Source organism: Odocoileus virginianus, chromosome 24, assembly GCF_023699985.2.
Source record: "Odocoileus virginianus isolate 20LAN1187 ecotype Illinois chromosome 24, Ovbor_1.2, whole genome shotgun sequence".
In the NCBI taxonomy this organism is placed as follows: Eukaryota; Metazoa; Chordata; class Mammalia; order Artiodactyla; family Cervidae; genus Odocoileus; species Odocoileus virginianus.
Window position 1 is genome coordinate 480,402 of NC_069697.1, and position 12,032 is coordinate 492,433.

General features: G+C 39.8%; 1 protein-coding gene across 1 annotated transcript in view; it reads right to left on the reverse strand.

Moving 5' to 3' along the window:
* TSPAN8 (tetraspanin 8) overlaps positions 1-12,032 on the reverse strand; it is a 71,789-nt gene that overhangs the window by 36,717 nt on the left and 23,040 nt on the right. The window contains exon 2 of the mRNA XM_070454195.1: positions 997-1,164. Coding sequence (XP_070310296.1) covers positions 997-1,056 — 60 coding nt within the window. The 5' untranslated portion in view covers positions 1,057-1,164. The remainder of the gene's footprint in view (positions 1-996; positions 1,165-12,032) is intronic.

The window sequence follows — 12,032 nt, forward strand, 5'->3', positions numbered from 1 at the left end:
AAAACTGACATTTTCCAGTCCTGTGGCCACTGCTGAGTTTTCCAAATTTGCTGCCATGTTGAGTGTAGCACTTTCACAGCATCATCTTTCAGGATTTGAAATAGTTCAACTGGAATTCCATCACCTCCACTAACTTTGTTCATAGTGATGCTTTCTAAGGCCCACTTGACTTCACATTCCAGGATGTCTGGCTCTAGGTGAGTGATCACACCATCGTGAAGATTAAACAAACTTAATGGCACCATTTATATTAAAATGATGACATCAGTTTTCTAACATCCCAATCCATACCTCATTTTTCCATTTTTTAATGTTAGATGCTGGTTATCAATCTGTTATTTCTTATGTCAGTAGATTTTCAAGAGAAATGTAAGAGTTGGCTAAAACGCAAACTTTACTGATTAAAAGATGAGGTGATAATACATCAAAATACTAGCTTTAAATTTCTGATTCAAAAGTAGTGAGGTAGTTTAATCTTTCCATGAATAAATAATTTTATTGTTTCTCTCTCAAGTTTAGAAAGACCATTGTTTCTTCTTTGGACCTTTGAAAATGATCCTCTTCTGATGTCTTTACACTCTACCATTCACCTGTTTCAACCCCAGGTGTAAAGGTTAGAATTATGGAATTGGGCTCCAGGCGGAATCAGATCAGATTTTTCACAGAGTCCTTAAACTGAGGATGACTGTGTGATGTACAACTAAGAACTGTCCTTTAGTTAAGGGATATTTTTTCCTCTGTGATTGTTTTATAACAATATCAAGACATTTATGAAATGTTTATCCCCACAGAACCTGAGGTGCATTTTTTGGGGTCATTGTCTCATTTTCAATTACTGAAATAACCAAAGAAAGAACAAACATGTTCAAACAAGTAAATGGAAAATATATTCTCCTCCTCCTCTTATTTCTCTAGTGCAGTCTGTTCTCATTTATGCAATTTGTATCAAGATCCTGTTTCTTGCATAAAATTGACAATTACAAGAAAAACACTTACCCAGAACACAAAGTTGAAGATAAACATAGAACATTTTATACAGACGTTTACACCTGCCATGTTGGAAAAGAATCAGGAATCCTGATTCTGTGAGTTTAACTCTTTCTTCTAGGATTGTTCTGTGATGGCTCTGGAGTAATTTGCCAACAGAGATTTCTGCACTCACAGCTTCAGAGAAAAAACAGAAAGCAAAGAAGTGGAGAGGGGAGAGTGATAATCTGGTTATTAAAGTGGATAAAAAAAATTAACCCACACATTTAAATATCACAAGGATTATCTCTAGGCAGGTGTGTTCTTTTGCTTGCAAGGCTCCTGGGGTATTAGGTCAGAATATTTATGATCCTTTCTCCAAAACTGCCTCCCCTAAAGTAACTGCTAGGATAAGGGAGAGGGGCTGGAGCAGGGACAGAAGGGCACGGCCATGCCACAATGCTGCTGGGTTCAGACAGCACAGCCTGACTTCCCCTGCCCCTACTTCCACTACCGTGAAAGCAGGTCATTTTGCCCTGAGATAAAGGGACATTGTGTCACCTCATTTTTGCACTGCCTTTTCTCAAGAGTACAAAGCTTGTTCTCGATGTAACAAAATGCATTTAGAAATCTGCAAAGTCTTCAGGCTTAGCTACAGCAATCCTTTATCCTTAACCCCAGAAGGGTGAGAACAACCGTTACCTAGACCTGCCTTCCAAATCTTCAAAATTTAATTCAAAACAATTCCATGAAGCTGCCTTAAATGCATTGCTGCTAAGGGAAATGGCGGGGGGGGGGGGGGGGGGGGGGGGAGAAGCGGCCCTGTCCATCCTAAGACTGTTCAGCTTTTTAATTTTTATTTCTTTACAAAGTAAAATGGAAAAAGTTCTCTGACTGTCACTACTGTGGTCATTTTCCAACATGTAGCCATTCTGATAGCTCAGTTGGTTTTAAAGGTGGGACCTATACTTCTCTTCCTCTGGAAAACTGTATCTAACAACACTTCTCTCCACTAACTCAGTTCTGTATACCCTGGTCCTCTTGAACAGAAAATTGAGAGTAAGAAGGGAATCATAGTTCAGTGATCATAGATTGTACAATTTGTTTCCAGTACAATATAAAAGGCAGCTGTCACAGGTAAAAGCAAAATTGCCTGCCCTAATCAGGGAGGTGTAGACTGCTTTTGTGTAAATAGTTTGGGTCATGCTAATTTCCACATCCTGCTTCTAAAGGGGAGTTCTTTCTCCCCCCAGTCAAAGAACTCTATACTTCAAAAGATTGTTGGGGAAAATTATTCTTTTAAATCTTTGTGAAGTTCTGTACATTAAGCAAGCATGGACTTCTTAAAATTTTGATGAGCTAAAAGAATATTTTTCTAATTTTTCAATGACATACAAAGATGCCTTTGAAAAATCACATTTCCTAAATATCAAATCTTTAATGTAATAGTGGCAATAATATTTGGAGTTAAGGCCAAATTTAGGGTTTCTTAAAAAAATAATGAGGGCTTCCCAGGTATACCAGTAGTAAAGAATCTGCCTGCCAGTGCAGGAGATGCAAGAGATGTGGGTTCAATCCCTGGGTTGGGAAGATCCCCTGGAGGAGGAAATAGAAACCCACTTCAGTGTTTTTGCCTGAGAAATCCCATGGACAGAGGAGCCTGGCGGGCTACAGTCCATGAGGTTACATAGAGTAGGACATGACTGAGCAACTGAGCACTCACACACGAAAATGCTGGCTTAACATTCAAATGATCATGAAATTATTGGTGTCCTGAGCTGTTTTCTCCTAGAAAATAAAAATAACTTCACAAACTTCTACTGAGATACAAATGTATACAGAACTATCCACGGCTGAAAGAAGAGAGTTGTTGACTGAATGAAAAACAAATGGATTTTAGTCCTAGAAATGATTATCTATCATTTAAAGGTAAAATCAAAAGAAATGTATAGATTAAAATGCTGTTTTGTTGACAAGAATGTATTGAGAGTACCTATCAACTTTCAGTTTGAAATGGATTTTTCTGTGGATGCTGAATCTCCTTTAATATGTATATGTATAGATAGTCTTTGGTTAAATTGCTACTGAACCCTGAAACAAAAAGAAAATTTATGTGTGTGTTTATAGGAAAATTACTCTGTGTAATAGAATCCTCAGTCCAATACAAAATCTATATGAAATAACTCACTGTTTCTGTCTTAGTAAATTTGATAATCACCATTTGCCCAGGTCAAATGCTACACAGTCATTTTGTATTCCTCTTTTTTGCCTCATATCCAATCATTTCCCACAGTCCGTTGCACTCCTAAATTACCTTCAAACCTGTTTCTTACTTCTCATCCTTTGCCACTGTCATTCAACTTTTTATCATCTCTTACTTGAGACATTTCAATAAAATCATAATTTGTTTTTCTATCAGTCTCATCCTTCTCCAATCTGTCTTAGCATGCCAGAATTTTTTCTCTTGTCTTTCCATAATTCCCTTTATAAAATACGTATTGCCATGTACTTTCCCTGATTAAAAACCATTCTAAGGATGGCTTCCTGTTACCTACAGGATACGTTTCAGACTTCACAGAATGAGACTTTCTCCTGCTCCTCTCTCCCTAGGTAACCTGCACTCCTAGACTCCATAGCCTCAGAATTATCTCACAGACCTAGTATATACCTGGGGATGTTATGCCTCTGTGCATGTTGTTCCTTCTGCCTGGAATATTCTTTCCTACCTCCTCTACTTGATGAGGGCTTCCCTGATGGCTCAGATAGTAAAGAATCTGCCTGCAAGGCAGGAGATTCAGGTTGGGTCCCTGGATCAGGAAGATCGCCTGGAGGAGGGCATGGCAACCCACTTCAGTATTCTTGCCTGAGAATCCCCATGGACAGAGGAGACTAGTGGGCTACAGTCCATGGGGTCACAAAAGAGTCAGATACGACTGAAGCAACAGCATGCAGGAAGCCCTACTCGGTGAGTTATTGCAGCCACCTCTTGGTGCTCAGCTTAAATGGCATTTCACCTATGGAAATCTCTTCTTTATCCACTGCCCCTACTCTGGGAAGACCTCCTTGCTTCTCAGTTGTTATGCCACTAAAATTTGAACAAATCTTTAGTCTAAAATCACTATCCTTTATAACATTGATTTTTATGCATGAAAGGCCAAGATCCTGACATTTATCTCTATGCCCACAGCAACTAGCATGGAAAATAAAGGGATGTGTGATTACAGCCAAGACTTCTAGAAAGTTCAACTGGGACTCCTTCATAAATTTCAAAGGAACTACCAAGATGCTTCCTCTCCTCACAATGAAAGTCAATTACCAAGTAAATTATTTCCTTTATTTCAGGACTTGTCAGCATCTCAACTTGCTAATGTTCAAGTAGGTGATAAAGTGTGTGTGTGAAGGGGGGTGGGCGGGTGTGTGGGGGTATGTATAGGTGTGCTCAGTTGCTCAGTTGTGTCCCACTCTTTTCAACCCCCTTCTCTGTCCATGGGATTTTTCCCAGGCAAGAATACTGAAGCGGGTTGCTGTTCTCTTCTCCAGGGGATCTTCCCGACCCAGGGATTGAACCCATGTCTCCTCCATCTCCTGCACTGGCAGATGGATTCGTTACCACTAAGCCACCTGGGAAGCCCCACAAAGTATACACATAGCAATTCTCAAATGAATGTGACCTCAGAAAATATTTTTGAAAGACATATATGTAGATCTATGTAGAAACAATGATCTAGATAAATCCTCACATGAGAAAAGGGAATCTCAGAGAGACTGAGTAGCCCAAGCTCACAAAACTGGCAGAGCTCTTTCTAGAAGTGAGGTCTCATGGTGATCAGATCAGTATTCTGTCCACTTGCATAAATCATCTCTTGGGTTACATAGAGTGATTATGAGTCAGTTAGCACCTTCGATCTGGAGAAATTGTCATATAACACAGTTAACAGTGACAAGCAGTGGGTGCGGGAGGGGGTGGGAGTGTCACTAGTAACTCTCAGACCCAGTGAAAGGCCAGGTCTGAAAGGAGAAGCAATGAATAGTGGGATATCACAAGAAACAACGGCTGTAGGGCAGAAGGGAAAGTCTCAGTAAATTTAGATAAAGTTTTCCTAACACTCTAATCATGTCAATTATTATCTCATACAGTGACTGCATAGAGTAAAGCAGGATGAGGATTGAAATCTGAATAATCATGAAGACTCTCCACAAAGCAGTTGTATTAAACTAGGTTTTCATAGCATTATGGGAACCCTGGCACAGAAAAAAGAGAGATTCCCTGTGTTCAAAGCAGAGAAAAGGGCATGAATAGAACAGTCAGATACCCTATACAGCATTTCCTGTAGGTCATCAAGCAAATTAGGCCTACATTTGGGATGTAAACCAGAAAATAGACATTGACAAGAGGTCCATAATTTTATCACTATGTTTCCTCTACAACATATGCCTAATAATTCATTCAACCAATGTTTTGAATGTCTTCTATGTCCCATGCATGATACTAAGAGCTGGAAGCACTGCAGCTTACTAAAAAAGATAAAAATCTCTGCCTTCATGGAAGATTATATAGATATATGTATGTATATATAGATACACATATACACATATATATAATCTAGTATTATATATATTATATATGTAAGTATATATATTAATATATATACTGAGTAACTAGATATTTTGGTAACAATAGTTTAAAAAGAAAGTTTTTTCCTCATTATGATGTGAGCAAAAACAGATGCTCTTTGTTATTATTTTTAAAAATAAATTAGCATATTCAGATAACTTACTATCTAGTCATTCTTTCAGCAAATATCTGTTGAATACCCACTATATTCTGAGTTCTGGGGGGTGGCACTGAACACAGAAATGCTCCGATCTCTTGGATTTTACACCACCAGAGAGGAAGACAACTTCCTCTTTACATTTTTGCTTCAAAAATCTAGTTAATCAATACATCTGTCAGTGGAAAGTGTGAAAGCGTTAGTTGCTCAGTCATATCTGATTCTTTGGGATTCCATGAACTGTAGCCCACCAGGCTCCTCTGTCCATGGGATTTTCCAGGCAAAAATACTGAAGCAGGTTGCCATTTCTGCTCCACAGAATCTTTGCAACTCGGTGATCGAACCTGGGTTTCCTGCATTGTTGGCAGATTCTTTACCATCTGAGCCTCCAGGGAAGCCCCTGTCAGTGGGGTGGGTACTGAAAAACCAAACCATGTGTTGTAGATAAAAGATTACATTATTTTCTTCATCTTATACAGCCTCCCATTATCAACATCACTCTATACTACAGGGTCATATTTGTCATTGTGAGTATTCAGTTCATTTCTCAAAGGCTGATAACAGTAGCAAGAAGAAAAACACTGAATTTTCTCTTCCTTGTGACTGTGCTTAGGTGTGAGTGTGCAAGTGCATGCGGTGATGAGGTCACGCATTCTAAAAAGAGTGAAGAGAAAGTTTTGGTACTCTTTAGCACTTCATTTGAAAAACCTTTTTTCTTATTTTTGGAAAATCGAGGTTGCTCATTTATGGGTTTTACGATCCCTTTTATAGGAGCAGAAACTTGGCTCTTGTCCTCCGATCTGATTCCAGCATTCTAGAGACCAACATTCCTCTTATGCTTTCATTTGAACACAGTGCTCTATGCTTCCTATCCTGTGTGCTTATGGAGCCTGGCTTATAAAAACATTCTGCATATTCTCACCAGGAACAAGAAGCATCTGGAATTAGAATAATCCCTCGTCTTTGTAGGACCTTCTGAAACCACCATATCTACTTGCAGTATTAATTCTAGCTCAAAAAAAAAAATCTAGTGAAACTGTCATTGTGAAGTAGCAATATGGTTTATGAAGAATGGGTACTAATATTCTTCCTCTTTTATGGGTATTTTTATTCTAAAATATTCTGGATTTTCACCTGGACATAAAATTAATAACCAATAAGGGTCACATAAAGAAAAATATGAAAGTATGTATTAGAATACAGACTTTGGATCACCAAAATCTATTGTTTTTAAGTAAAGATTGAAGCAAAATGGTACTGTAATTAAAAATATGTTTTCTGACCATGATGGATTAGAGATGCCTATGATTTCTTATTCACAGAGGATGAGATGATTGGATAGCATCACCAACTCAGTGGACGTGAGTTTGGGCAAACTCCAGGAGACAGTGAAGGACAGGGAAGCCTGGCGTGCTACAGTCTATGGGGTCGCAAAGAGGTGGACATGACTTAGCAATTGAACAACAACAACAACAACAATGAATTCTTATTAATCCTCACTGCAGTGTTTTTATTCCTTTTATATTTGTAAAAATTACAGCACATTGACAAAAAGGCCAGCTACTGGGTGGGCTTGGGGTCTGGTCTTTGGCCTGGCAGCTCCCTAAACTTTGCCAGCCTTTCCTTAAGTGATCTGCTTCTTAGAGCAGATTCCCTTTAAATTATCTCACAGGAGTCAGAATGCCAATTTCTTAGTTTATCGTAAGAAATATCCCCCATCAAGCCATCTAGCAAGAGATACAGGCTGATCATAAAATCCTCTCCCATAAAGAAACAGCCTTACAGATACAAAGAACAAACTGGTAGTTACCAGTGGAGAGAGGGAAGGATAAGGGGCAGTGTAGGGCTAGGGGGCCAAGTGGAAACTACCAGACATAAAATAAATCAGCTGCAAGGATATGTGTGCAGTGTAAAAATATAGCCAATGGTTTGTAATGACTATAAATGAAATATGACTTTTAAACATTGTGAATCACTATATTCTACACCTGAAACATATAATATTGTGCATCAGCTATTGCTTGCTGTTTATTTGCTAAGTCATGTCTGCCTCTTCTGTGATGCCATGGAATCTAACCTGCCAGGCTCCTCTGTCCATGGGATTTCCAGGGCAAGAACACTGGGGTGGGTTGCCATTTCCTTCAGAAAGCAACAGAGAAGCCAGAGCACACACAGGGGTTTTCATGGGGGAAGGAGGAGACAGTAAATTCAGTAAAGGAGGCAGTAGACATATTGCCAAGATTTGGTAAGCTGATGGTGAGTCTAGAACCATCCCAGGAATCCAAAAACTAAATCCACTGAAAGACACTCTTCTCCCACAATATGGCAGTAATGCACCACCGTATTCCTTCTCCTCCAGGTGGCTTGCCCTATACTCTTCAGTTCATGCCCTGTCTTGTGATCACAGTCTATCCCTAGATTAAAAGACATCAAAATTGACTAGGTATCTATTTACCAAACTGGCTTCTCAGATCATGCTAGTGGTAAAGAATCTGCCTTCCAATGCAGGAGACATGAGACTTGGTTTTGATTCCTGGATGGAAAAGATCCCCTGAAGGAGAAAATGGCAACCCACTACAGTATTCTTCCCCGGAGAATCACATGGACAGAGGAGCCTGGCAGGCTACAATCCATAGGGCAGCAAAAAGTTGGATATGACTGGAGCAACTTAGCACTCACTCCCTCAATTACAATTCAGTCCAGCTTCCAAGATCACCTTTCCATTGCATTTTAGATATTTCAAAAATTCATTTAAACATGACTGCTTTCTTGGTCCACTTCTATAGATTTTACTAGCGGATTTCTCAGAGGTCTATCTTATCATTCTTCTCTCCAACCTGGGATGTAGGCCCTTGTATGGATGACATTCAACAAGAGAATAAAGAATGCAAAGCACAGCTATGTAATCACCAGCCCAGGATCCCTGGATACTCCATTTTTGTGCTGAATATTTGCCTGGTTGTTTGCTTTTTAAATGTATAGTTTAAATGCCAACCTACTTTCCCATGAGGTCTTCCTGAATCAGCCTTTGTGTGGACAGTTCACAGGTACACATTAGCTTCCAGTATAATTAGGCTCTTGGGGTAACAGTGGTTAAGAAGTAGGGAAGTTACTGGAGGCCACCAACACAGAATTTAAAAAGAAAAAATAAAATAAAATAGGGTGGGGATAAAAAAAAAAAAAACAGAATAGGCTGTCTGATACCAGCATATTTAATGCTGGTATCAGACACCAGATTCTCAAACTAAAGGAGCCAAGAAAATGTGACACAGGCTTCTTTTATGACTAGTCAGAAATAAACATAGACATTTTACCACATTAGGATCTCACAATTAACTAATTCCAAATTAGAAAGGTTTATTCAACCTCACACAGTGGGAATGAATTGCATGTCTATTCTGCTTCCTAGGAGGCAATACATAACAGGAAATAACTATAAGAAGTCATTTATCAGGAGATCTCAAACTTCCATTTCACGTCTTTATAAGAGGCAACAACATGTATCCCTTATAAGCACAGGTAGAAAAGAATTCAGACTCTGGTTTGAATTTTTTTTACCCATGGAGAGTCCTATTTAGATTTTCCTTGTACACTTGGAAAGCCTTTCTTAATGTAAGAAGGCAAACAAAATAGATATCCCAGGAATTCTATGGCCTAACACCTAGAAACAAGAGGGCCTGGCTACGTTTTCCTTACTCTTGGCCCATATGAATGGATCACCCTAATTTCAATCCATATCAAATAAAAGTACACTATTCAAATGCTATCTTTAAGGATACAATAACCAAATGAAATCTTTCCAGAAATGAGCATGGAATATGCCATTTCTCCTAGAAATCTCCTCTAGCTCCTTTTTTCATTTATACTCAGGTTGTACTGTGTCCTTCCTTGAACTTCCAAGTACTTCTCTTATTTATTAACAAAGTGCCTGATTCAAAAAATGCTTCAGTCATAGGCCACCCATGTGAGGAGGTCAAAACTTTTTTAAATAAGCTACTCTTGGGGTCACGCGAGTGCCTGTGGATAAAACAAAATCAAGGGACTGCTTCACTTTACGTGAAGTCATCATGCCAGTGCTCAGTCTCTAAATCGTGTCTGACTTTCTGAAATCCCATTAACTGTGGCCCACCAGGCTTCTCTGTCCATGGATTTTTCCCAGGCAAGAATGGGTAGCCATTCCCTTATCCAGGGGATCTTCCTGACCCAGGGATCAAACCTGCATCCCCTGCACTGGCAAGCAGATTCTTTATCACTGACCCACCAGGGAAGCCCTACATGGAGTCAAATTGACTCCTAATTCTACCTACATTAATCACTAAACTTCCAAAAATATTCCAAAGGAAAGGGTACTGATTGTTTTTAATGGTGGAAAGGACCCAAACCTTCTCTGCATGCTCTACTGGAAGCTTCAGTGAGCCAGAGAATTACTGTAAGTGTTCTGCTCTCTTTCCTCTTCACTCTTCATGCTTTCTTGGATGTACAAGTGTGAAGAGGTATTGTTAAGCCAAAAACCCTGGCTTAGCCAAGGCCCATCTGAAAGGAATGTGCAAATCTGGGAACATATTCCAGTATTTCTAGCTACCAGTACAGGACCTGATGTATATGCAGTATCAGCCAGAAATATCAAGTTTCTCAAGAACCACTGAGTCGCAGCCAATCCCGTAAAGAGCTTTCAGGAAATAGTTCATAAAACAATTCTCTGTGCAGTAAAAGATTATGTCATCCCCAGGCTTTGAACCCTCTAATGGATTCCCATCACAACTAGAATGAAATCCAAAGCCACACAAGATGGGCCCTTGGCTGCCTCGTTGGCCTCATTTCCTCCTCCCTTTCCCCCTCACTCAGGCTGCTCCAGCCACAGTGGACTCCATGCTGGTCCTTGGGCTTGCCAAATGTGCTCCCAACTGAGTGCCTTCCCACTTCCTCTCCCCTCCGGGGAATCCTCTTCATCTGCAGAGTGAGATAGCTCTCCTCTCTACTCACTGGATTACATATTTCTTTGTCTGATTGAAATTTTCCTTTCTGGAATGGAAACTTCAGAATATCGGGAACATTTCTGTATGTATTGTTTATTACATGTCCCTGGGGCTCAGAATACAGTTCAGTTCAGTCTCTCAGTTGTATCCGACTCTTTGAAATTCCATGGACTGCAGCACACCAGGCTTCACTGTAATCACCAACTCCCGAAGCTTGCTCCAACTCATGTCCATTGAGTTGGTGATGCCATCCAAATCATCTCATCCTCTGTGGTCCCCTTCTCCTCCCACCTTCAATCTTTCCCAGCATTAGGGTCTTTCCAAATGTGTCACTTTTTCACATAGGGCTTCCCTGTGGTTTAGTAAAGAATCTGCCTGCAGTGTGGGAGACCTGGGTTCGATCCCTGGTCTGGAAAGATCCCCTGGAGAAGGGAAAGGCTACCCACTCTGGTATTCTGGCTTGGAGAATTCCATGAACTGTATAGTCCATGGGGTCACAAAGAGTTGGACACAAGTGAACGACTTTCACTCTCAGACTATAGTAGATGTTCAGTAAATATTTATTGAGTGAATGACTAAACAGCAAGTTACCTGAATACACTAGCTTATTTTTTAATAATAACAAAGATCATCTGTTGTATTCACCATTACCTTCTTACTACCTAGCACAGTGACTGGCACATTTTAATACCCATATGTGCCAGGATACAACACTGCAAAAGAAAAATGAGGCTGCTCTTATGAACCTTATATTCCACCAACTTGAGGCTGCAAACAAATACACAAATACATCCAGGGATCAAACCAGTGTCTCCTGTATAGGCAAGAGGATTCTTTATGGCTGAGCCACCAAAGAAGTCCCCTTTAAAGAGGTAGTTAAGGTAAAATGGGGTCACTAAAGTGGACCTTAATCCAATATGATTAATGTCCTTGTAAGAAGAGGAAATTAGGACACATACATGGACCATATGAAGATGCAAAGAGAAGACCACCTACAAGCCAAGGAGAGAAGCCTCAGAAGAAATCAACATACCGATATCTTGACCTTCGCCTTCTATCCTCTAGAATTGTAAGAAGATTAATTTCTCTTAAGTCACCTGGTCTATAGTACTTTGGTATGATAGCCCTAGCAAGTTAACATGAGAAGTTTTAAGCAGTTAAAGTGACATGATACAGTGATCCAGGAAGAAAATGATGGTGGTTTGTCTAGGTTGAACATGCAGAGGAAGAGAAGCAATTGGATTCAAGATTTGCTTTAGAGCTAAAATCAGTGTTGAAGGTGAGAAAAAGAGAGGATCATAGATGCCACTCAAATCCT